General features: G+C 31.1%; 1 protein-coding gene and 1 non-coding gene across 2 annotated transcripts; one reads left to right on the top strand and one right to left on the bottom strand.

The window, feature by feature from the left end:
• Positions 1-12,468: 12,468 nt before the first annotated feature.
• On the top strand, positions 12,469-12,575 carry LOC115708539 (small nucleolar RNA R71). Its single transcript, XR_004010031.1, has one exon. It is a non-coding gene; the product is annotated as a small nucleolar RNA R71 (small nucleolar RNA).
• A 6,528-nt stretch (positions 12,576-19,103) lies between these two features.
• LOC115706354 (peroxidase 3) lies at positions 19,104-21,684 on the bottom strand. The gene is made up of 4 exons (XM_030633973.2): positions 21,423-21,684; positions 21,144-21,332; positions 20,887-21,052; positions 19,104-19,836 (listed from the first exon to the last, which is right to left on the bottom strand). Exons 1-4 carry the CDS (start codon positions 21,633-21,635, stop codon positions 19,433-19,435), a joined length of 972 nt encoding a protein of 323 aa, XP_030489833.1. The 5' UTR covers positions 21,636-21,684; the 3' UTR covers positions 19,104-19,432.
• Positions 21,685-22,221: the final 537 nt, after the last annotated feature.

The raw sequence follows: 22,221 nt of genomic DNA on the forward strand, positions 1-22,221 counted from the left end.
TGAAATTCCTCTCTATATGTCTACTCTCTTGGGATACTGGATTCTATACCTTTGGCAACTACTTTTGGTTAATCAGGAAATTAACACTAGTAGTTTAAGGCAATTTGGAATGGTGCCAATGATGTATAGAACTTTCCTTAGACTGAATAAGTACCTTTCTGCTAGACTTTAACATTCAGTCCCTTTCTGGTAGACCTAGAGACTTCAGATAGGTTTTTACACTTCTCCAAAATCACTATTCCACCCCCAGAGTAACCACCATCTTATCAGAAAGATTTACTAGCACAAAGGCAAATTTTGAAATCTGATATGGTGTAGTCTAAGAGTTTTAAACACACCCTTATAGACTAACATATAGTTCCTCTTCTTTATCATAAGATTTACTTGATTGTCTTCCAATGTTCTTCTCCTGGATTAATCTGATACCTACTCATTACTCCCACTCAACATCAGGTGTCTAGTCTAAGGCATACAAAAGCATATCTAAGACCTCTCTTGATTTAAGAAATGGCTTTATCTTTCCTGGAATAGTTGAGACTTTTCCTTAGATAAATAAAATCTATGTCTAAGAAGTTGTGAAGCTTCTATAGATTGCCATTAGAAAGAAAATGCTTCAGCATCTTACTAAAGTAAGTTGCTTGCATTAGAGTAAGTAATTACCAGGTATACCACAAGCCATAGGTTTAGATAAACTCAAACCTATAATACTAGGAACAGGAAGTTTGTTAAGTCCATTGAATAGACTTATAAACTAAAATTTCCTTTTATGTCCTTGTAATAGAAAACTTTAGCTTACTCCATGTGAATGGATTAAACCATAGTTCTATTGGCTTTCTTCTTAGTTTCTTATCTTGACAATCCATTACTTGTTTAAACTCACAATGGATTTTAATCACTAGTGTCTCCCAAGTCATAAGAAGGTGAGTTCCTAGAAACTCTCCCACTAAGACAAGGTACCGTGAATTATGTCGAAGAAAACTAAATGGTATTTATCTCTTCGGTTGTGACAAGACAACAGAGGCAGTGGGATCATCATATGTTATATAAGATGATAGAACACTTTTGGAATCAAGAAAAATATCTCATTTATTTGCTACTTGTTTTCAGACTTAGTCATTATCTTAGAAAAGTAGTATTTGTTTGAACAAACACTTTCTTATCTATTGACTATGGGATGGTCCACCCCTAATCACTTAGAACAGCTAACAAACCATGGTTAACAGTTCTAGCTTTTCTTAAGATTTTGATTAGGTCATTCATGAATCTAGTAATGATTTACATTAAGTATACAACCATTACATCATTCTGAAATTGTATTACCATAGAAAGAATTAGGCAACGACTAGTAACTAATCATCAACATGCAACTCGAAATTTCTGGGGAGGTAAGTTTGGATATAATTCAAAAATCAATTTAATGATCTTTGAACTACATATCAACTAACTATTTCTCCACCCCTATCAGTTCGCAAGATCTTTAACCACTTACCTTAATGGTTTTAACCATTGCTAGAAATTAATGAAATTTTTCAAACATTTCAAATTTCTTGCTAAAAGGTATAATCTAGAGTTATCGTTTTAAGAATACAACGAAAAACTCATATCCATCCCTGAATGTACATCCATCTGCGAATGAGATGAACTACTTTCAGTGGATATAGGCATATTAACTCTTTGCAGAGATTGATCTTGTCAAATCCACTATGAACAAGATACAAATGCCATAGATTAAAAAAAAATGTGGTTGTGTCGTTTGATGACTTAGGTATAGTTACATCAAAGAGTTCTTAGAATACTGCAAGTGGATCCTAGTCACAGAATACCTAACTCATATTCCATACAGTTTTAATCCATTAATAGAAGATGGATATTAAACACTTGAGGAAGTGTAAGCCGTATTGTGATTCGGAATTAGAAATATAAGAAAATTTCTATTTGGAATCTAAAATTAAAGTCAAAGACTTAAATTTATACCAAATATGATGAGTAATTCTATCTTGGACCACCACTACTAATACAAACTCTAAGTCAGATTTGCCCATAGAAGTAGGAGATTTCTAAGATTGAGGATTTATATCAATTTGGAATAGAATTTCGGGATTATAATCATATGCGTCATTTAATTTCTTAAGAGAAAATATAATGACATGAAATGATTTATAGACCATTCATCCAATGATATGTTTTGAAGCTAATTCAAAATGAATAAGCTAAGAGGAATTAGGATAATTTCGTTTATAAATAAGAATCCAACGATGCTTCGATTAGCGAATGTCAAAGTAATCTTATTTATACAATCTTCTTGTTTCATATCGTAAAAATACTAGTCTAAGGTGTCATCAATTGATGAACAGCTAGATGTCGCATATACAATATTTATCTTTCGAGATCTAACACTATTATGTATGTCTAATGGTGAAAATCCACTAGGGATTTATCTCATTAGATAAACAAGCCAAGTTAGACCAACAATGAAGATTCGAAATTAAACTACAACATAATAACAGAAAATAGCATGGTTCAATATAAATTCATACACAATTCAGAAATTATAAACATATAGCAAGTAGGAATGACAAGTGAAAATACTAAAACTTACAATCCTAAATAATTTCCAAGGTTTTCAACAAACTGATATCAGTGTCCCGTTTAGGCGAGAGTCAAAGCTACCATTCATTGAATAGAGTTGTCAGCTCATCTAAAATGTTAAACATTCTAGCAACCTTTTATTCGATCAAGATTGGAATTCAGCGTTGTCCCGTTTAGGCGAGAGTCAAGGCAATTCTATCTTATGAGCTTCCACCATTATTTCGCAATTTGTAAGTCAAGTATGGTCGCCACCATTAGGGTGATCCATACCATACAAAACACTTACAAACTACTTATCATGCGAGGTTAAACGGTGCGAAATTGCTAATGAACGTTCCTCCATTAGGGAGGATTACTCACTAAAACAAACGCGGTGTAAAACCCACAATGGAGATCGAATGTCTTTTAATTAAAAGCTCATTATTTAAAAAGAGTTGTATTTTCTTTGATTCTCTTTATTTATTCTATTTATTTTAAATATATATTTAATTAATTAAAATTTCTAATTTAGAATGAAAAATTCTAAATATAATTTTTAATTTAATATTTATAAATTTTACTTAGATGGATATGAAAATAATATGAATTATTTCCATCTTAGTAATAATTTCCAATAAATATTTAGAAAAATATTCAATTTAAGTTGTTACAAAATTAATTTAAATTAATTTACAACTCAAATTTAATTTTCTATAAATATATATTGCATTTCGAAAAATTAAAGTATTTAAGAATACAATTTTCGAAAATGCATGTTAAAATAAAAAATTAATCCTGGAAAAATTATTCTAATTTAATGTTGGCCCAAAATTAATTAATAAAATTAATTTACAACAAAAAATATAATTTTCCTATTTAATTAAATATATAAGAAAATTTTCAAATATTTAAGTATGATGATGAAAATCAACTTAAATATTAATTTTCTATAATTAAATACACTAGAAAAATACTTCAAGCAAAAATATCATCTATCTAGATTTTCCTTTGACTAATTAATTCAATTTCTAATAATATACTTTAATTTATTTTAAATTAATCAATAAATGAAAAAATCATTGATTTAAGTTGGTCCAAAATTAAAATAAATAATTTACAACTTTAATCTATTTTTCAAATAAAATTCGAAATTCCACCATTTAAGAAATGCAATTTCGAAATTTGATTAATAAAATAAAGAAAAATATATTTTGAAAATTATTTAAATTTAGTTGAAAAAATAAATTTCAACTAAAATAATTTTCTATTTAATTAAATGTCATGAAAAAGAAATATTGAAGTATCATGATGAAAATCAACTTAGATATTTAATTTTCAAATTAATTAAATGTATTAAATTCAAGAAATAAATAATTAAGTGTAGAGAAGGCTTAATTATTAATCTCCAGTTTAATACTAGGAAAAAATATACTTAAAATAAATTGTACCAAAATTAATTATTTAAATAATTAATTTCACAATGTATAATATTTTCCTATTTAATATTAGAAATAATAAGTAGTCTAGAAATAACTATCTAGAAAATATCTTATTTGACTAAGTATCTTTTCCACAAAATTTGAAAAAATATCTAATTTAAGTTGTATTAGAAAAAATCTAGAACTTAAATATTTTCAAATTTAAATTTAATTAAATATCAAAAATTAAGTTGTAACCACTTAATTTAAAAAATATTCCATTTTAAGTTAATATTTTTAAAAATATTAACTTAAAAAATATTTAAAATATTCCATTTTAAGTTAATATTCGAAAAGATATTAACTTAAAAAAAAATATCTAAAGAATCTTAATAACCAATGCCTAAAATTCCTCAACTTAATTTTGAAATTTGAAATTCAAAAGATATTCGGATTTAAGTTGGTTAGTTGTAGATAACTAAATATCAACTTAAATAGGAATATTTAATGAAAAATTTAAATTAAGCTCCAGAAAGAATCTAGATAGTTATAATTCTATATTTAATTAAATACAAGAAAATACATATAGTTTAGCTTAGAATAAAAAATTCTTTAAACTATAATTTTCTTAAATTAATTTCAAAATAAATGAAATTAATTATGTTGCTAATCAATTTTATTAGGTTAAACTAGTTTAATTAACCTAGTACAGTTATTCAAATCAGGCAAATGGGCCTTCACAATTGGGGTGGTTCATGTGAGGGGGTGCTGGGTTCAGTATGTCGTACCCACTACTATGGCTCCCAACTCTCACACAAGGCCCAAAAGAGAGGAATTTAACCTTAATAAGAACAACTGTTATTAATTGAATAGGCCCAAAAACTAAATGGGCCTAAATAAATTCTATCAAGAACTATGATAATTTATTTTAGCAACAACAACCTATATGCATCTATAATGAAATTAAACACATAGGCTCACACAGGCACACTTTGGATGGGTCCTATCATGTTGCTAGGTCATACACAGATGAAAGAAGATTGTGAATATACCTGTTACAAATTATTATCTTGACCAAGGGAGTCATCAGATCAATAGATCTGGCAAAAGGTAACCATGGCTATTTGCAATCAAGTAATAATAGGTTTTGAAAACTTACACACAAGCTAAAACACATACTCCTGCAACAAGGTTAGCTGGATAGTTGGATGTAGGATTTATTTAATTTTAAATAAATAATTTCGAAAAATAATTAATTAAATAAAAATAATAATTTTCGAAAATTTAAAAAAAAATTGAAAAATTCGAAAATTTAAAAAATAATTTAAATTTAAAATTAAACCTACAATTTTGAAAAATTAGGTTTCAACCAACCTAAATATCATTTCAAAATTTGCTAACTACTTTTAAAATTTAAATGTTATTTTATAAATAAAAATTAAATAAAAAATTAAAAAAAGATAAATGAATATCTTTTTCAGATTTTAAATGTAATTTAAATAAATAAAATAACAAAATTTAAAAGTTAGCAAAATATTCTATATCTATTTAAAATTACATGATTATAGTTATCTTATTTTAAATTTAAATAAGGTCAAATTATTTAAAAAAAGATTTAATTTAAAAATATTTAAAATCTGACCTTAAATTTAAAAATAAGATAAGATATAATCAAATTTAAAAATAAGATAGATAATTAAGCAATAAGATAGATATTTACTATTTTAAAATTCAAATTACACTAATATCTTGAATTAAATTTAAAAAATATTAAATTAATTCATAATGATAATTAGAATTGAATTAGGAATAGTAAATCTATAAATACAAAACTACACAAAAAATCGGAAGTTAATTCCATGAAAAAGCATGAAAAATCGAAGAAAAACGAAAAAATTGTGAGCTGTACGGACAGTTTTCACGATCGCATGAAAATTTCAGCACAACTCCGTTTTTTTCGAATCTTCAAAAAATCATAACTAATTCAAATTAAATCGAAATTGAGTTCTGTAAAAAAGTAACTTGCTTAATTTTTTCCATACTATCCAATAAAAATAATTCCAGAAACAGATATTCAATTATTTTTAACGAAAATTCACAAACACCAATCAATCATCAAATAACACTCAATACAACATGATACCATCCAAAAACAAACAAACAATCGTTTTAAAGTCCAAATTTCTTGCAAGTAAATCAATTACCATGGCTCTGATACCAGTTGTTGGAATTTATTTTACCAGGATCTTAGATCTACTCACAAGTATGTTGATTAACACCCTAAATATGAACTTTCTAAAACGATGAAATAAACACATATAAAGTTTAGGAAACCTTACATTGGGTGCAGCGGAAGATAATGACTCCTTCCGTTCAGATATCTAGCCCTTGATTCCTTTCTGTAGCAGAGCATTATCAATATCTGAACCTGGATCTCTTTCTCTGAATCTTTGATGCTGAAACTCCTTCTTGCTGAAAGTCTTTCTTCACGATCTTCCTCACTATGATTGAGGTATCACTTGCTGTGTGTGGGCACTACTCATACACTAAGAATTTCGAAATCTTAATGAGGAAGAGAGAGAGAGTGGGTTCGGCCAAAGATAGGGAGAGAGAAGGCTCAGGTTTTTTCTGAATCAGAAGTGTTAGAAGAAAAGTGTAATTTTCTTGAAGCCTTCACTATCTATTTATAGCATTCCACTAGGGTTAGGTTTGAATTATTTGGCATTAAAATAATGAAAATATCATAGGGAAAACCCTACAAAAGTGGCCGGCCCTATACATGTGGATTTGGGCCTCACTTTTTGCAATTTTGTAATTTTATCTTTTCTGCATCTGATTTTCTCAAAAAACGCCAATTTTCAAATTCAACCATTTAAATGTCAATTCTAACTATTTAATAACTATAAATAATTATTAAATAATATTGTCATTTATCATATTTATTAATTGAACCATACAAAGTATCATAATTAACAAATATGCCCCTAAAACTCTTTCTTTACAATTTTGCCCTTACTTAGTGAAAAATTCACAAATAGACATAGTCTAATTTGAGAATTATAATTGATTAATCAAAACCAATTATATGATTCTTACAAGTAATATTATCTCAACTAGTGCGGGGACCATGGGTCTATATAACCGAGCTTCCAATAAGTAGATCAAGAATTTAGCACTAAAATTCACTAACTTATTAATTCTTCGTTGAATCCACGCATAGAACTTAGAATTGCACTCTCAGTTATATAGAATGCTCTATATGTTCCACCATATAGACACATCATTAGTTATCCATTGTTATAATCCTAATGTGATCAATGATCCTCTATATGAATGATCTACACTGTAAAGGGATTAGATTACCGTAACACTCTACAATGTATTTTATCCTTAAAACACTTGACCCCGTATAAATGATATTTCAGCTTATGTGAAATGAGTACTCCACCATTTATGTTCGTTTGGTCAAGCTCGAAGGAGATCATCCTTTGCTTACTATTCGCCAGATAGAAGTTATAGATTCCATGTTTATGATAGCCCTCCCACTCAATTGCACTACCGTGTTCCCAAAATGTACGTATCACCCTGACCTAAAAGTAGGCTTAACTAACAAATCAAAGAACATGAATAGCCTCTCGAGATTGAGCCTAATCATATCAGGATTTAGATCATTTGATCTAGGATCAACTAGGCGATATTGACTTGAATAGATATTACGGTAAGTTTAATAAATCTAAGTCAAAGTTCAATATCGGTCCCTTTCGATGCATACTCCATACATCCAACCTGAGCTTTACTTTAACCAATGCTCTGGAAAGAACATAACACTTCTCCAAATGCAAGTAAACTCTGTTGTAGATTATCATATCAGTAAAACCCTATGTCTGATAAATCTAGGAAACTTTATTCACATAGTCATGTTTACTTTCCAATGTGTTGACGGCACAATAAACAGGATCAAGTATGTGAAAAGGGTTTCAGATGAATTTATACATTATGTACATATAATCATGAAATAAATCATGTGAACCATGCAACATTAAATGTTATTTCTGATCTATATTAATAATTAAATCTGATTATATTGAAATGAGTTTTATTTAGGGCATAAAACCCAACACTAACTCCACGGGAAGATGGCATGCTTTCCCATAAACTAGGCGATAAGGAGACATACCTAGAGGAGTTTTATATGCTGTCTTGTACGCCCAAAGTGCATCATCTAGGCGTTGGGACCAATCTTTTCTGTTGGGATTTACAACCTTCTCCAATATGCCTTTAATTTCCTGATTAGATATTTCAGCTTGCCCGTTAGTCTGTGGGTGATAGGCAGTGGCAATTTTGTGTTTTACACTATATTTTGCCAAGAGTGCGACCAACACTTTGTTCACAAAGTGTGTTCCCTCCTCACTTATCAAAGCTCTAGGAGTCCCAAACCTTGTGAAGACATGTTTATGAAGGAATTTCATAACCACTCGAGCATCATTTTTCGGACTAGCAATTGCCTTTACCCACTTTGACACGTAATCCACCGCCACTAGAATGTAGAGATTCCCAAAGGATTGTGGGAAAGGTCCCATAAAGTCGATACCCCACACGTCAAACAATTCCACCTCCAAAATACAATTAAGAGGCATCTCATTCCTGGCGGAGATATTTCCCACTCGTTGGCAGCGATCACATTGTTGAACAAAAGCATGAGCATCTTTAAAAATAGAGGGCCAATAATACCCCGATTGAAAAACCTTGGCCGACGTGCGTTGTCCACCAAAATGGCCACCATAAGGGGCTGAATGACAATGCTCCAAGATGCTTCTAACTTCACTTGTTGGCACACATCTCCGCATTATACGATCCGGGCACTGCTTGTACGAGTATGGCTCATCCCAAAAATAAAACTTGCTATCATGAAGGAACTTTTTGAGCTGCTGCTTGGTAAAATCAGGTGGATAGGCACCTCCAACTAAGTAATTGACAATGTTTGCATACCATGGTACCTGTGTTTGCTCTACCACTAGCAGTTGCTCATCTGGGAATGAGTCTCGAATTTGTAATTCTCCCTCTAAGTGGTTGATGTGATTGTTAGTTTCCAATCTAGAGAGATGGTCTACCACCTTGTTTTCTGTCCCTTTTCTGTCTCGAATTTCCAAATCGAACTCTTGTAGCAACAAAACCCAACGAATGAGCCTCGATTTAGAATCTTTCTTGGCTATCAAATACTTGATTGTCGAGTGGTCAGTATACACAATAACCTTGGTTCCCACAAGATACGATCTGAATTTCTCAAAGGCAAAAACCACCGCTAGCAACTCTTTCTCAGTAGTGGTGTAGTTAATTTGGGCATCAACAAGAGTTTTGCTTGCGTAATAAATGGAGTGAAAGATCTTATTCTTCCGCTGCCCAAGAACAGCCCCAATGGAGTTCAAAGGGCAATGACCAATCGGGTGCTACAATCACGGGGGCCGTAACAAGAGCTATCTTCAACTTCAAAAATGCTTCATTACATTCAGCGGTAAACTCAAATGGCCTATTTTGTTCCAGCAAGCTACACAAGGGTTTGGAAACCTTAGAAAAGTCTTTAATGAAGTGCCTATAGAAACCCACGTGTCCAAGGAAGCTTCTTATGCCTTTCACCGTGGCAGGGGCTGGTAACTTCTCAATCACTTCTAGCTTTTCCTTGTCAACTTCTATCCCCTTGCTAGACACTTTGTGACCCAACACAATACCCTCATGAACCATGAAGTGACATTTCTCCCAATTAAGCACCAAGTTGGTTTCTTCACATCTTGCTAACACTCTTTCCAAATTCTCCAAACAAACCCCAAATGAATCCCCGTAGATAGAGAAATCATCCATGAATATCTCCAAAATACTCTCAGCCATATCCGAGAAAATAGCCATCATACACCTTTGGAAAGTCGCGGGAGCATTGCACAAGCCAAATGGCATCCTCCTAAAGGCAAAGGTGCCATATGGACAAGTGAAGGTGGTTTTCTCTTGATCTTCTGGTGCTATAGAAATCTGATTATAACCAGAATATTCGTCAAGAAAGCAATAAAACTCTTTTCCCGCCAAACGATCCAACATTTGGTCAATAAATGGCAGCGGGAAATGATCCTTCCGAGTAGCATTGTTTAGCTTCCGATAGTCCATACACACCCTCCAACCGGTCACGGTTCGAGTAGGAATCAACTCATTGTTCGCATTAGCCACCACCGTGACTCCTCCTTTCTTGGGCACACATTGAACCGGACTAACCCATGAGCTATCTGAAATTGGATACACAATACCATAATCTAGCCACTTGATCACTTCTTTTCGCACCACTTCTTTCATGACGGGATTCAATCTTCGCTGATGCTCAACAGAATTGCTACAACCAGCTTCTAAAAGTATCTTGTGCGTGCAAATCGTTGGACTAATACCCCTTATGTCCGCCATAGTCCACCCGATTGCTTTTTTATGCTTTTTCAACACCTCTAGCAAGGCACCTTCATCTTCAACTACCAAGTTTGCTACTATAATAACTGGTAGCGTGTCATTCTCCCCCAAATAGGCATACTTCAGATGGCTTGGCAAGGGTTTCAACTCCAACTTCGGTGGTTCTTGGATGGAGGGTTTTGGAGGCTTGAAATTACTTTCCTTCAACTCCAAAGATTCAAAGGGCTTCTTGAATTTAGGAATAGGTTGCAATGGCTCCACCCAAGCAACTTGGTTGTCTTCATCTTCACTCAAGTCTTCAAGCTCATCAAAAGAACTTATAAATTTCTCATCCTTCTAAGCTTCCTTGTGAAATCTTTCAGCCACTATAGAGTCAATTACACTTATACGGGAGCACTCTTCTATCTCATCCGGAAATCTCATAGCATTGAACACATTAAAGGTGACTTTTTGGTCATTCACCCTCATTGTGAGCTCCCCATTTTGCACATCAATCAGAGTTCTCCCGGTAGCAAGGAATGGTCGACCCAAGATAATAGGCACATCTCTATCAGCTTCATAGTCTAGGATGATGAAATCAGCTGGAAAAATGAACTTGTCAACCTGTACTAGAACATCTTCTATTTTTCCTTCCGGATGGGCCATGGACCTGTCAGCAAGTTGCAATGTAACAGTTGTACGACGTGCTTCACCAATACCCAACTTCTTAAAGATCGACATAGGCATGAGGTTGATGCTTGCACCCAAATCACATAAAGCTCTTCCAACATCCCGTCCCCCAATAGAACAAGGTATTGTAAAACTACTCGGATCCTTCAACTTCAATGGAATCTTACTTTTCAACATGGCGCTGCATCCTTCGGTAAGAGCTACAGTTTCAAACTCCCCCAACCTCCTTTTCTTCGTCAAAATGTCTTTTAAGAACTTGACATAATTCGGCATTTGCTCCAATGCTTCTACCAAAGGGATATTGATATGGAGCTGCTTCAACACATCTAAAAACTTCTTGAATTTCCCATTTTGCTGCTGTTTCCGAAATCTTTGAGGAAATGGAAGGGGTGGTTTAGAACTAGAACATACTGGTGCGGATTACTGACTGTCAGATTGCTGACCTGTTGCTGTATCAATTGGTCTGGTATCAGCAAATTCCTGGGCAATTTTTTTACTCAATTTTTCGTCGATTTGGATTGAAGTGGGATCCCCACTACCCTTTATTTCCTCCTCGGAATTTTTCAAATGCTTGCCACTCCTCAAGTGAATGGATTTGCATTGTTCCTTCCCATCCCTTCTTGGATTCTCCGTGTCACTAGGCAAAGAACCTTGCGGCCTAGCTTTTAATTCATTGGCCAAATGTCCAAGTTGCAACTCTAAGTTTCGAAGAGAGGCAGCTTGACTTTGTATCACCGCATCATTTTTGGCCATATAATCCCGCATTAGACTCTCCAAAGAACTCGGTTGGGAATTTTGAGCATGTTGTGAATGTCGCGGTTGTTGTGAAAAACCCGGTGGATATGCTTGTCTTCCTTGGGCTGGTGCGGTGCTTGAGCTTGCTCCTTGACCCCTCCAAGACAGATTAGGATGATTCTTCCATGCTTGATTGTAAGAGTTTGAGAATGCCCCATTGTTTCTATTAAAATTCTGATTTTCCATGTAACAAACGGACTCCGGATTAGAGGGACACTTCTCAAACGCATGCCCTTCTCCACAAAACACACATGAGACATCATCACTTTGAATGGCAGCAGCTGGTTGAATATTTTTAGAGTTCCCAATGCTCAAATTCTTCAAAACATTCGTCATGGAAGCCATTTGAGCTGTCAGAGCCGTTATTGCATCTACCTCAAGAACCCCCGCCACTTTTCTACTTGTTGGAGCTCTTGTGTTGGACCATTGGTAGTTGTTACTTGCAATGGTCTCCAAAATCTCAAATGCTTCGTTGTAAGACTTCGACAAAATAGCACCATTGGCCGATGCATCTAACACCATTCAAGAAGCTGCATTCAAGCCATTATAAAAAGTCTCCATCTGAATACAATGTGGAATGCCATGATGTGGACACTTTCGCAAAAGTTCCTTAAACCTCTCCCATGCATCACTTGTGGACTCATCTTCAAGTTGCTGAAAAGACATTATCTCACTTCTGAATTTTGCATTTCTAGTAGGAGGAAAGTATTTCCTCAGAAACTTCTCAGCAAGGTCATTCCAATTGGTAACAGAATCAAGAGGCAAAGTGTTGAGCCATGATCTAGCTCGGTCTCGTAGTGAGAATGGGAATAGCTTCAACCTTAACACCTCTTCACTCACTCCTTGGATCTTGAAAGAATCACTCACCTCCAAGAATGAACGGAGATGGAGGTGAGGATCTTCAGTTGGCATCCCGCTGAATTGCCCCACGGTTTGGAGCATTTGAAACATCACTGGCTTGAGCTCAAACTGCAGTGCTTGTATTTCAGGCCTCACAATGCCTAGATTGAGCTCATTAAACATGGGGGCAGCATACTCCCTTATAGCCCTTGCTCGATCATCTGCCAATATGATGGGATTAACAATTTGTTGAGAAATTCCCTCATCATCAAAATTCTCAGCCATGATGTCTCGGCCCTTAGCCTTTTGAACCCTTCTTCTTCTTCAAAATGTGCGTTCGATCTCGGGGTCAATAGGGGCAAGTTCAAAGTCCTCTTGTTGGTTCATACACTATAGATACCTGAGATTTCAAAGACAAACCAGCAAGATTAAAAGAACAAAAATTTTTAGAATGTCAATTAGTTGATAAAACAAAATTTAGAACTTAAAGTCCCCGGCAACGGCGCCAAAAACTTGTTGTGAAAATTATATTGCTTTATAATTGCGCAAGTGTACACAATCACAAACAAGTAATACAATGATAAGTAATCAAAGTTCGTCTCCACAGGGACTTTTTACTAAATAATGTTAAATCAACTAAAAGTAATTCCAAGAATTTCAAATAAAAATAAAATAAAGTCATACATTAATTCACGAGAAAAATTTATAGCCTTGATTCTAAACTTGAGAACTAACTTCTTAAGCTAAATAAACTAAAAATAAGAAGCTAAAAGTGACTAAAGTGGTGGTAATTTCAGATTTGGAAATTAGACTTGGGTGATTAATTTCCACTTGTATGTCCCAGTTGATACAGCAATGACCCAGTAATGACTCAGCAATCCTGGCAGAGTTAACAAATTTCAAAAAAACCAGCAAGCTTTTTCCAAAACTTGCAATGAACCATTCATAATCTCACAATGCATTCCTACATCAGTTTAGATCACAAATAGCCTAATAAAGCATCAAATCTTTAGTTATGCATGGTAGCAAAATATTCCTATTTCACTACTAATTAATACCTAAAAGAAAAGGTAAAAATCATGCATCAATTAGAGGGGTTCAACTAGGTCTTGCTTTTCCAAGTAAGATCTAGCTTGATAAATGTTAAAAATGGCCAAAAATTAACATTCATTCAACATTTCATCACAACTAATTGAACTAAGACAAGATTACTTCATCATTGCAAAATCAAAACACTAGTCCATACAAGGGTTCATAACCACCCAAATCTCAAAGAGTTTAGTTTATAGTTGAAATTAAAAACAACAAACCAGAAAATAAAATGTTCATGGAGTTAAAGAGAAAACTAGAGAGAAGAAAATGATACAAAATGAAGTGGAGAGCAAGAGAAATGAGTGGTGAGCTCAAATCCTTTCTTTGGAAGTTGTCTTCTTCTCAATCTTCTTCTTCTCTTCTTTGTACTCTTTCTTTCTCTGCACTTAAATTCCTTTTCTGCTGTAATTTTCGTACTCCTCATTCAAAGTCCAGCCACCATTCTTCTAATATCCTTTTTTTTTCTCCCCAATTAGGGTACCAAAGTTTACCCTAATTGGAAATCCAAGTCATCACCCACTTCTCCTTCATTTTCCATATGTTTGTTAAGTCAATAGCCAAATTCCGCCACCTCAGCTCCTTTCTTTCTTCATTAAAGCCAGCTAGACTATCTGCCAAAATGAACTTACTAGGCTGACAAATTGCTTCGCGATGATTGCTATAGCAATACCAGTCAGCAATAAGCATTTTTCTGCTCCTTTTTCTCCTTGTCCCAAATATTTCCAAATACCTATTCTTGTATTTTTTCTGCTTAAAACACATCAAAACAATAACATAAGTCTATTTAACACTTACTAACACACACACTTCTATTTATTACAAAGACACAACAAACTAATACAATTACATAGTATAGACATTAATTGCTCCACAATTCACATTAAATTCAAGCTTAAAGATATAAAAATAACTCTAAATCTTAGAGTTATCATCTCTCTTTTTTTAAACTTTAAAAATGATTTATGGTCACGTCATTACTTGAATGAGCCTAAAAAAAATATCATTGTGATCTACTTTTTAATGTGAACATTTCAAAATGTGGGAAGCATATATTTTTTCGTTATTTTCAGAAAAGAAACTATTTAATTACTAATATATAATTAGTTACAGTTTTATATATTTTTTTTATAACTTGTTTTATAATTTTTTTAAAATCTTAGTTAACATTTATTTTAGAATTTTGTTACTTGAATTGTACTACATTATAGGATAACTAATTAGCTTTTAAAATAATAATTAAATATATATAAATAATCGACATATAAAAATAGTAACTTGTTATATTACATGACAATTCATTAGTTTCGAAAATAATTTTTAGGGTTATCTAAATGTATTTAAAATTATAATATACCATAATATAACTTAAAATAACTAATTAATTACTAAGATGTATACAAATAAATTTTAAAGGTAACCAAAATGTATCTCAAACTATATGATATAAACATGAAGTTTTTTATGTAAAAGTAATTAATTGGTTTCTTCTACTTCAAAAAAAAAAAAAAACTAATTGATTTCTTATCAACACTATTAGTAACTAAAAAACTACTTTCAAAAATGCAGTAAAATAAAAAAAATAAAAAAAATATCACATTTGGCTGCCGTGGCACGTCAGGATCAGGAATATTAATAAGGGTAAATACCATTTTGAACCCTATGTTTTACAAAAGTTATTAATTGGACTCTTTGTTTTATTGAATGATAAAATGGACCTTATATTTTTCAAAATGGTAAAAATAGGACCCTAAGCTCAATATTCAACAATTTTATTTTTTTAATATAACCAATTTTAAGACAATTTTTAACACGAACAGATATAGAAAATATAACCAGTTTTGTCATAACATCTCTAGATCATATTATTATTAAGTTTTATTTTGACAAAAAATCAGTTCAGGGTCCTATTTGTACAATTTTAAAAAATACAAGGTCTATTTTGTCATTTAATAAAACAGATGGTCTAATTAGTAACTTTTGCAAAATACATGGTCTAAAATAGTATTTATCCTATTAATAATGTTATTATTATAAATTAAATAAAAAATGTATATTATTATAAACGTTTCGTAAATTATTGTGGTATGTGCAACCATTTCAATTTATTTGAAGGTTTGGGCCTTTTGGGCCAATTTATAACGAATTACATCTTTTAGAATGGGAAATTATAGTAAATGGCCCCAAATCATAGGAGTATGTTAGTTTATGTCCTCATTTCAAAAAAATATAGCAAATGGCCCTAAATCATAAGACTATGTTAGTAAATGTCCTCATTTCAATTTTTTTTTTTAGAATTAGAAGCAAATTATTTAAACATTATGGTATATCTATATTAGTTTTGTTAAATTTTTTTTTATTTTAAAGTTATGTCAATTTTTTTAATTTTTTATGAATTGTTTTGGGTTGTTGGTATATAGATTTTGTTGTACGGTATATTTTTATTTTGTTGTATGGTATATTATTATTCTTATATGATATTTATTTTTTATTATGATATGTATAATAGTGGTATATAATTTTATTAGCATAATAAAAATATTTTAATGTATGTATATAATTTTATTGCCATGCTACATATATTTAATTATTATTTTTATATTTTTTGATTGTATGATTATTTATTTTAAATAATATTTAATTAGTTTTTATTTTATTATATACAATGGTCATGGTATATATATTTTAATTGTGGTATATAATTTAGTTAGTATAGTATACATATATATGTATTAGTAAAGGGAAATTTGATATTATATGCTTAAAATTAATTTATCCACTAAAAATATGCTAGCATATTTTGCATCATGCAAAATATACTCACACTATTTTTCTATCCAATTTTACCCTTAAACAAATAAAAATCAAACATCCATGTCTCTCTCTCTTTCTCCGGCGTTAACCCCGACCTAGAACCCCTACCGTCGAACACACAGACCCAGAACTTCAGTCGCAAGGCCTCGCCGTCATCTTCTCTCACGGCCTCTCTCGTTTTCTGCATTTTTTTCTTCTGGTTTACCAGTTTTTTGCGATATTTTGCGATATTTAGCGATATTTAGCGATGTATTTGCAATGATAGAACAAATCTGAGGTCAGGGATGAAGTTTAGTGATGATTTGCGATATTTAGCGATATTTCGCGATATTTCGCGATGTTTCGCGATGTTTAGCGATGATATTCGCGATGTGTTTCGCGATATAGTGAATTGAAGATGTTTTCACGATTTTGCGATGTTTCGCGACATGTTCGCGACATCTAGCGATGTTTCGCGACATCGTCAAAAATCAGAAAAAAAAAAATGTAGAAAACAAGCGCTGTTGTGAATTAAAGACATTTAGAGATGTTTCATGATTTCGCGATGTTTCGCGACATTTAGCGATGTTTCGCGACATCGTCAAAAACCAGAAAAAAAAATGCAGAAAACAAGCGAATGGGTTTCGCCGGAAGTGGTGCGGTGGTCGTGGGTTGTCGGGTGCTTCTCGTGGATGGTCCGGTGGGGTTTTGTTGGGAATGGGTTTGGAGAGTTAGAGAAAGAGAGAGAAAAACGAGAGAGTTAGAGGGAGAGTGGGGGTTTGAAATGAGGAGGGTATTGTTGGGATTAAAGATGTTTGGAGGGTATTATTTTTACATTTTTTTAAGAAGCATATAAAAATAATTTATGCTTTTTTTAAGTATATAATGTCAAATTTCCCTTAGTAAACTATATTTTTATTATTATTATTTTTTGTATATATGTTTTGGTGTATGGTATATGTATTTTTTGTTATACGGTATATAATTTTTTTAAATAATATTTAAGTTTTATTTTCTATTGTACTTTTGCTGACATGATACATAATTTTATTAGCATCCTATATATTTTTATTTTTATTTGTTGTTATTATTATATGTATTTTTATTGTAAGGTATATATTTTATGTTATATGGTATATAAGTTTTATTGTATAGTATATCATTTTATTTTAGATAATGCATGTTTAGTTTTTATTTTAGTATACATAAAGGTGATATATAATTTTGTTAATATGATATATATAATTTTTTTTAATAATATTATATTATTTTGTTTTATTTTTTTATTGTAGGTATATATGTTTTATTGTATGGTCTATGATTTTTGTTGTCTATAATATATTATTTATTTAATATGATATTTAGTTTCTATTTTATTATATATAAATTTTTTGGTATGTATTCATATTTTAATGGTGGTATATATAATTTTGTTAGCATGATATATATATATATATTTTTTGAGTATTAATTTAGTATTGTTATAATTTCTTTGTGGTATATAATTTTATTACTACGGTATATTAATTTTCTGTACTACGATATATCTAATACTGCTGTATATATTTAAATGATCTAATATATTTATTTATTTTTGTTACAATATCATAATATGCAATACTAAAAAAAATTATGTAACTTAATTTTGTTATTATATATATTCTTTTAAAAAAAAATATGTGATAAATCTATTTTTATAATTTTTATTATCTAATTTATTAGATTTGGCTATTTTCTTAATTTTTTTTTTAAAAGTGGACATTTACTAACTTAGTTACCAAATTGAGGGTCATTTTGCATCTCAACCCCTTTTAGAATACATAACAGATATGGTTTTTAGGGATAAGTTGAAAAATACATTTTTTTTAACTTACAAAAATACTAGAATTTGGGTTAAGTTTTACAAAAATACTATCACACAGAAAAGTTTTCAAAAATATTGTGTTTTTATAAAACACTAGTAAAACACAAAACAAAACAACTCAAAACAACAGTAGAACAACTAAAAAACACCAGTGGAATACCAGTGAAAACTTAACACAGTATACTGCAGTATGAAACTTATAAAAAAATACATTAAAAAAGTAAAAAATACTGCCTGACAGTATCTTTGTAAAAAATGATAAAAGTTAGTATACCATGTAAATTTTCCTTTTTTTTTATCCATTAATCAAAAATATTCTCATATTATATTTTATTAAAACATACCCACTTTTTTAAGTGGGTTGTCTAATATACTTTCACTCTCTATTAATTAAGTCTAGCATATAATCTACATTAACCTCTAATGAAAACATCATTTATAAAAGTGGGCATATCTTAAAGAATATAAAAATAGAGGTAAAATTAATACAAATAAAGTAAAATGAGTATACAATGTAATTTCCTCTAATTTTTATGATATTTTTTTTTTCTTTTTTTGTTAGCAAAGTGAACATAAGTTTAGGGTCTAAAATTTGTCATTTTAAAAGTTCTGTTATAAAGACACCGTTTTGATATTTTTTTGAAAGGATCGATATGGAATGGTTGCATGAATTTATTTTCTAACAAAACAAGCAATTTAATAACTATTACAAGGAAAATAACAATTAAGAAGATTACTTAAGTGAATAAATGGTAGGTACTCCCTCTTACAATAAACTAAAGAAAAAATTATTGATTATGACCATTGACCACAACAAATGAGGCAATTGATTAAAAAAAAAATACTCTTGTTTATTCGAAATATAAAAAAGAAGAGCACACAAACTCAAATTTCAACCATGTGTAGATACAATTGAGAAGGACAACTTCAGTTCTGTTCATATATATTCTTCTAATTAAGAATTGACAGCCCAACATTTTTTCCTGATCTCACCAGCTGTGCCAGTAAGGACCTCAATGGCTCCCATCCTCTTCATGGACTGAGAAAATTCAGTGAAAAAATCACTTTCTTCAACCAACTCTGAGACGGTTTTACGGGCGATTTTGTTGGTAAGAAGTGTGGCGTCTGAGGTGAAAAGACCTTTATTGTTCAATACAACGTTGTAGTAACTGGTGTCGAATTTGAGAGCACTGCCTGGGTCCATTTGCACAGTTGTTTTTTGGTCATTTGGAGGGCATTTGGTCTTTAACATTTTAGCATAGTCTTTGTCCAATGAAGGGTCTTGATCTCCCTTTCCTGTGAAATTGTATAGCCTGTTGTTGAATCCAGTGCAATGTCCCACTCCAATTGTGTGTCCTCCTATAATATTATAAATAAATACATATAATGAACTTGATGCAAGTTTTGCTAATAATTTCTTCTTCTTTGCATGCTTGGTGTTATCAAGTGGTTTTCGTAATCATATTTTACAAAAGTAAATGTATAAGTTAGCTAATGAATCATGGTAAAAATTAAGGGAACAATGTATATTTGTACAATTAAATATAGAGCATTGTTATTAAGTACTAGTAGTGTCTAGCATTTTCTAGACGTGTTCTCTTACGATTGACTTACAATACTTCTTAAAAGTTATTACATTAAATTATATTAGATTCTATACTTATTTGAAGTTTGAACCAATGGTAATATTGACACGTAAGAGAGTGTCAGTGGTCAGTGATAGACCCGAGATTTTTGATAAGTGAGAGCTTAATTGTTATAAAAATATTTATATTTACTTTTCATTAAAATTATAATTATTTTATGGAGGCTTTTTACTATTTTATTGTATAACTATTTTATAAATAGAAAATATTTAATTTTTTTTTAACACTAACTTTTTTTTACTGGGGCTATAGCCACCACACTATTATCAGTGTGTTCGTTCCTGTCATTGGCACCCTTTAGCATTTCTCTTAAATGTTAGTACCATTGGTGTCTACTACCTCTGACATGTCATTCGATTGGTTAGCGATACTCTTTGAAAGTTATTACATTAAATTATATGAGATTCAATACTTAATTAGACCAATAACAATATTAACACATATTAAATACCACATGTAACTATTAGCATTTCTCATCAAAATATTATAAGTAGTTAGATTAATTAATATTTATATATTGTTTCTCGTGCATATATTACTAGAGCTCAAATTCATTGACTTTTATTTATTATACTTATATATATATTAACAGTTGGGCATACATATATATAATTGTGTAAGATTAGTCCGTGACATTTTGATATTATTATTTTATTAATTTATAGTTTTTGTCACACTACTACACTACTTAATTGTTGTCGTAATATATACTATATATTATAGGTAATAATGGACAAACTAATTATAATTAAATATTGCTTACCTGATAATACAACAAGATCATGCACAGTAAGACCTTTGGAGGCAAAATTTTGCTTGAGTTGGGTGAAGTTGAAGAAAGGTGCTGGAATATTTTGTAATGCTTCACTCATTTGTGATACTTTCCCATCTCTTCTACCAGTAAGTACTTCCCACATAGATTTCTTAAACTGAATAATTAATATGTAACAAAATCAATTACCAAATACAAATTATTATTATTAATTTCATCATATAAAATTATATTATGTATTTTCTTACTGAGTACGAAACAGAGTCTCTTGCTGCCAAAGCTAAAATATCAGCGCATGAAACGACTCCTGGACATTTCTTCTCAACTTCTTCTTTAATATCATCAATTACATCGAAACCCAATAAAGTTTGGTTTGGAATTGCATCTTTTTCAGCATTATTGTTTGTTGAGTTCAAAAGAACTGATCCATCACATCCCTAAAATACAACATGCATTTAATTAAATTAAACATTTTTCTAAGGTAATAAAAAATTAACACATAAGTGGTAAATAATAAAATGGCTTACTCTAACAAAGCAATCATGAAAATGCATTCTTAGTAATCTTGCAGGTACAGCTGGATTACTGGCCACATGTTTCTCTGTGGTCTGTTTTATAATAGTCTCAGCATCCTTACAAGTTTTCTTGTAGAAATTTTTACTGAGATTACCACATTGAGAACCCTCCAAGAAGCTAATTAGAACAACAAATAGTAATATAAGAGAGTTGAGTTTCATCATTATTAATTTAGAAATCTTTGAACTGTTTGTTAGTATGAATATAATGTGTATTGGCACATCCTTAAATAGGCTAAGCATAGATGAAGGTTGTTCATTTAATAATGTTCTCTGCAAATATAATATTGATCAAAATTATGTAAAATAATTCATGTACGTCCACAACTATTGCCACCTAAATTGATATGACAATTTATATATATGCTTATCTCATGCTGTAATTGCTCTCAACAAACAATTGAAAATGTGTTCATTAATTAATTGACAAAACATATATATATATGTGTAGATCATAGGAGGAAGTTTCTTAAATTTGAAAGTGAAGCAATGAGAAATGCTAAAAGGCACCAGTAGTGTCAAACACCCTCTTACGTGTCAATATCGCTATTGATCTAATTTAGTATCGGGTCCCATATAGTTTAATATAATAGCTTTTAAAGAGTATCGCTAGCCAATCGCAAAACTACACGTCTTAAGGGTACTAGACACCACTAGTGCCCAATAGCAGTACTCGTGAAGCAATTTGTTATTGGGATACAATGATTGAGCAAAGTTGACTTGTGTACACATAATCATCTTAATTAAATGA

Source organism: Cannabis sativa, chromosome 1 (assembly GCF_029168945.1).
Source record: "Cannabis sativa cultivar Pink pepper isolate KNU-18-1 chromosome 1, ASM2916894v1, whole genome shotgun sequence".
NCBI classification, from domain to species: domain Eukaryota; kingdom Viridiplantae; phylum Streptophyta; class Magnoliopsida; order Rosales; family Cannabaceae; genus Cannabis; species Cannabis sativa.

Excerpts from the sequence above, each read along its gene's own strand:
- LOC115706354 (XM_030633973.2), bottom strand. The coding sequence starts at position 21,635 with ATGATGAAACTCAACTCTCTTATATTACTATTTGTTGTTCTAATTAGC. Across the intron at positions 21,333-21,422 it reads TTCATGATTGCTTTGTTAGA|GGATGTGATGGATCAGTTCT; the intron begins GTAAGCCATTTT and ends GTTGTATTTTAG. Across the intron at positions 19,837-20,886 it reads TGATCTTGTTGTATTATCAG|GAGGACACACAATTGGAGTG; the intron begins GTAAGCAATATT and ends ATAATATTATAG.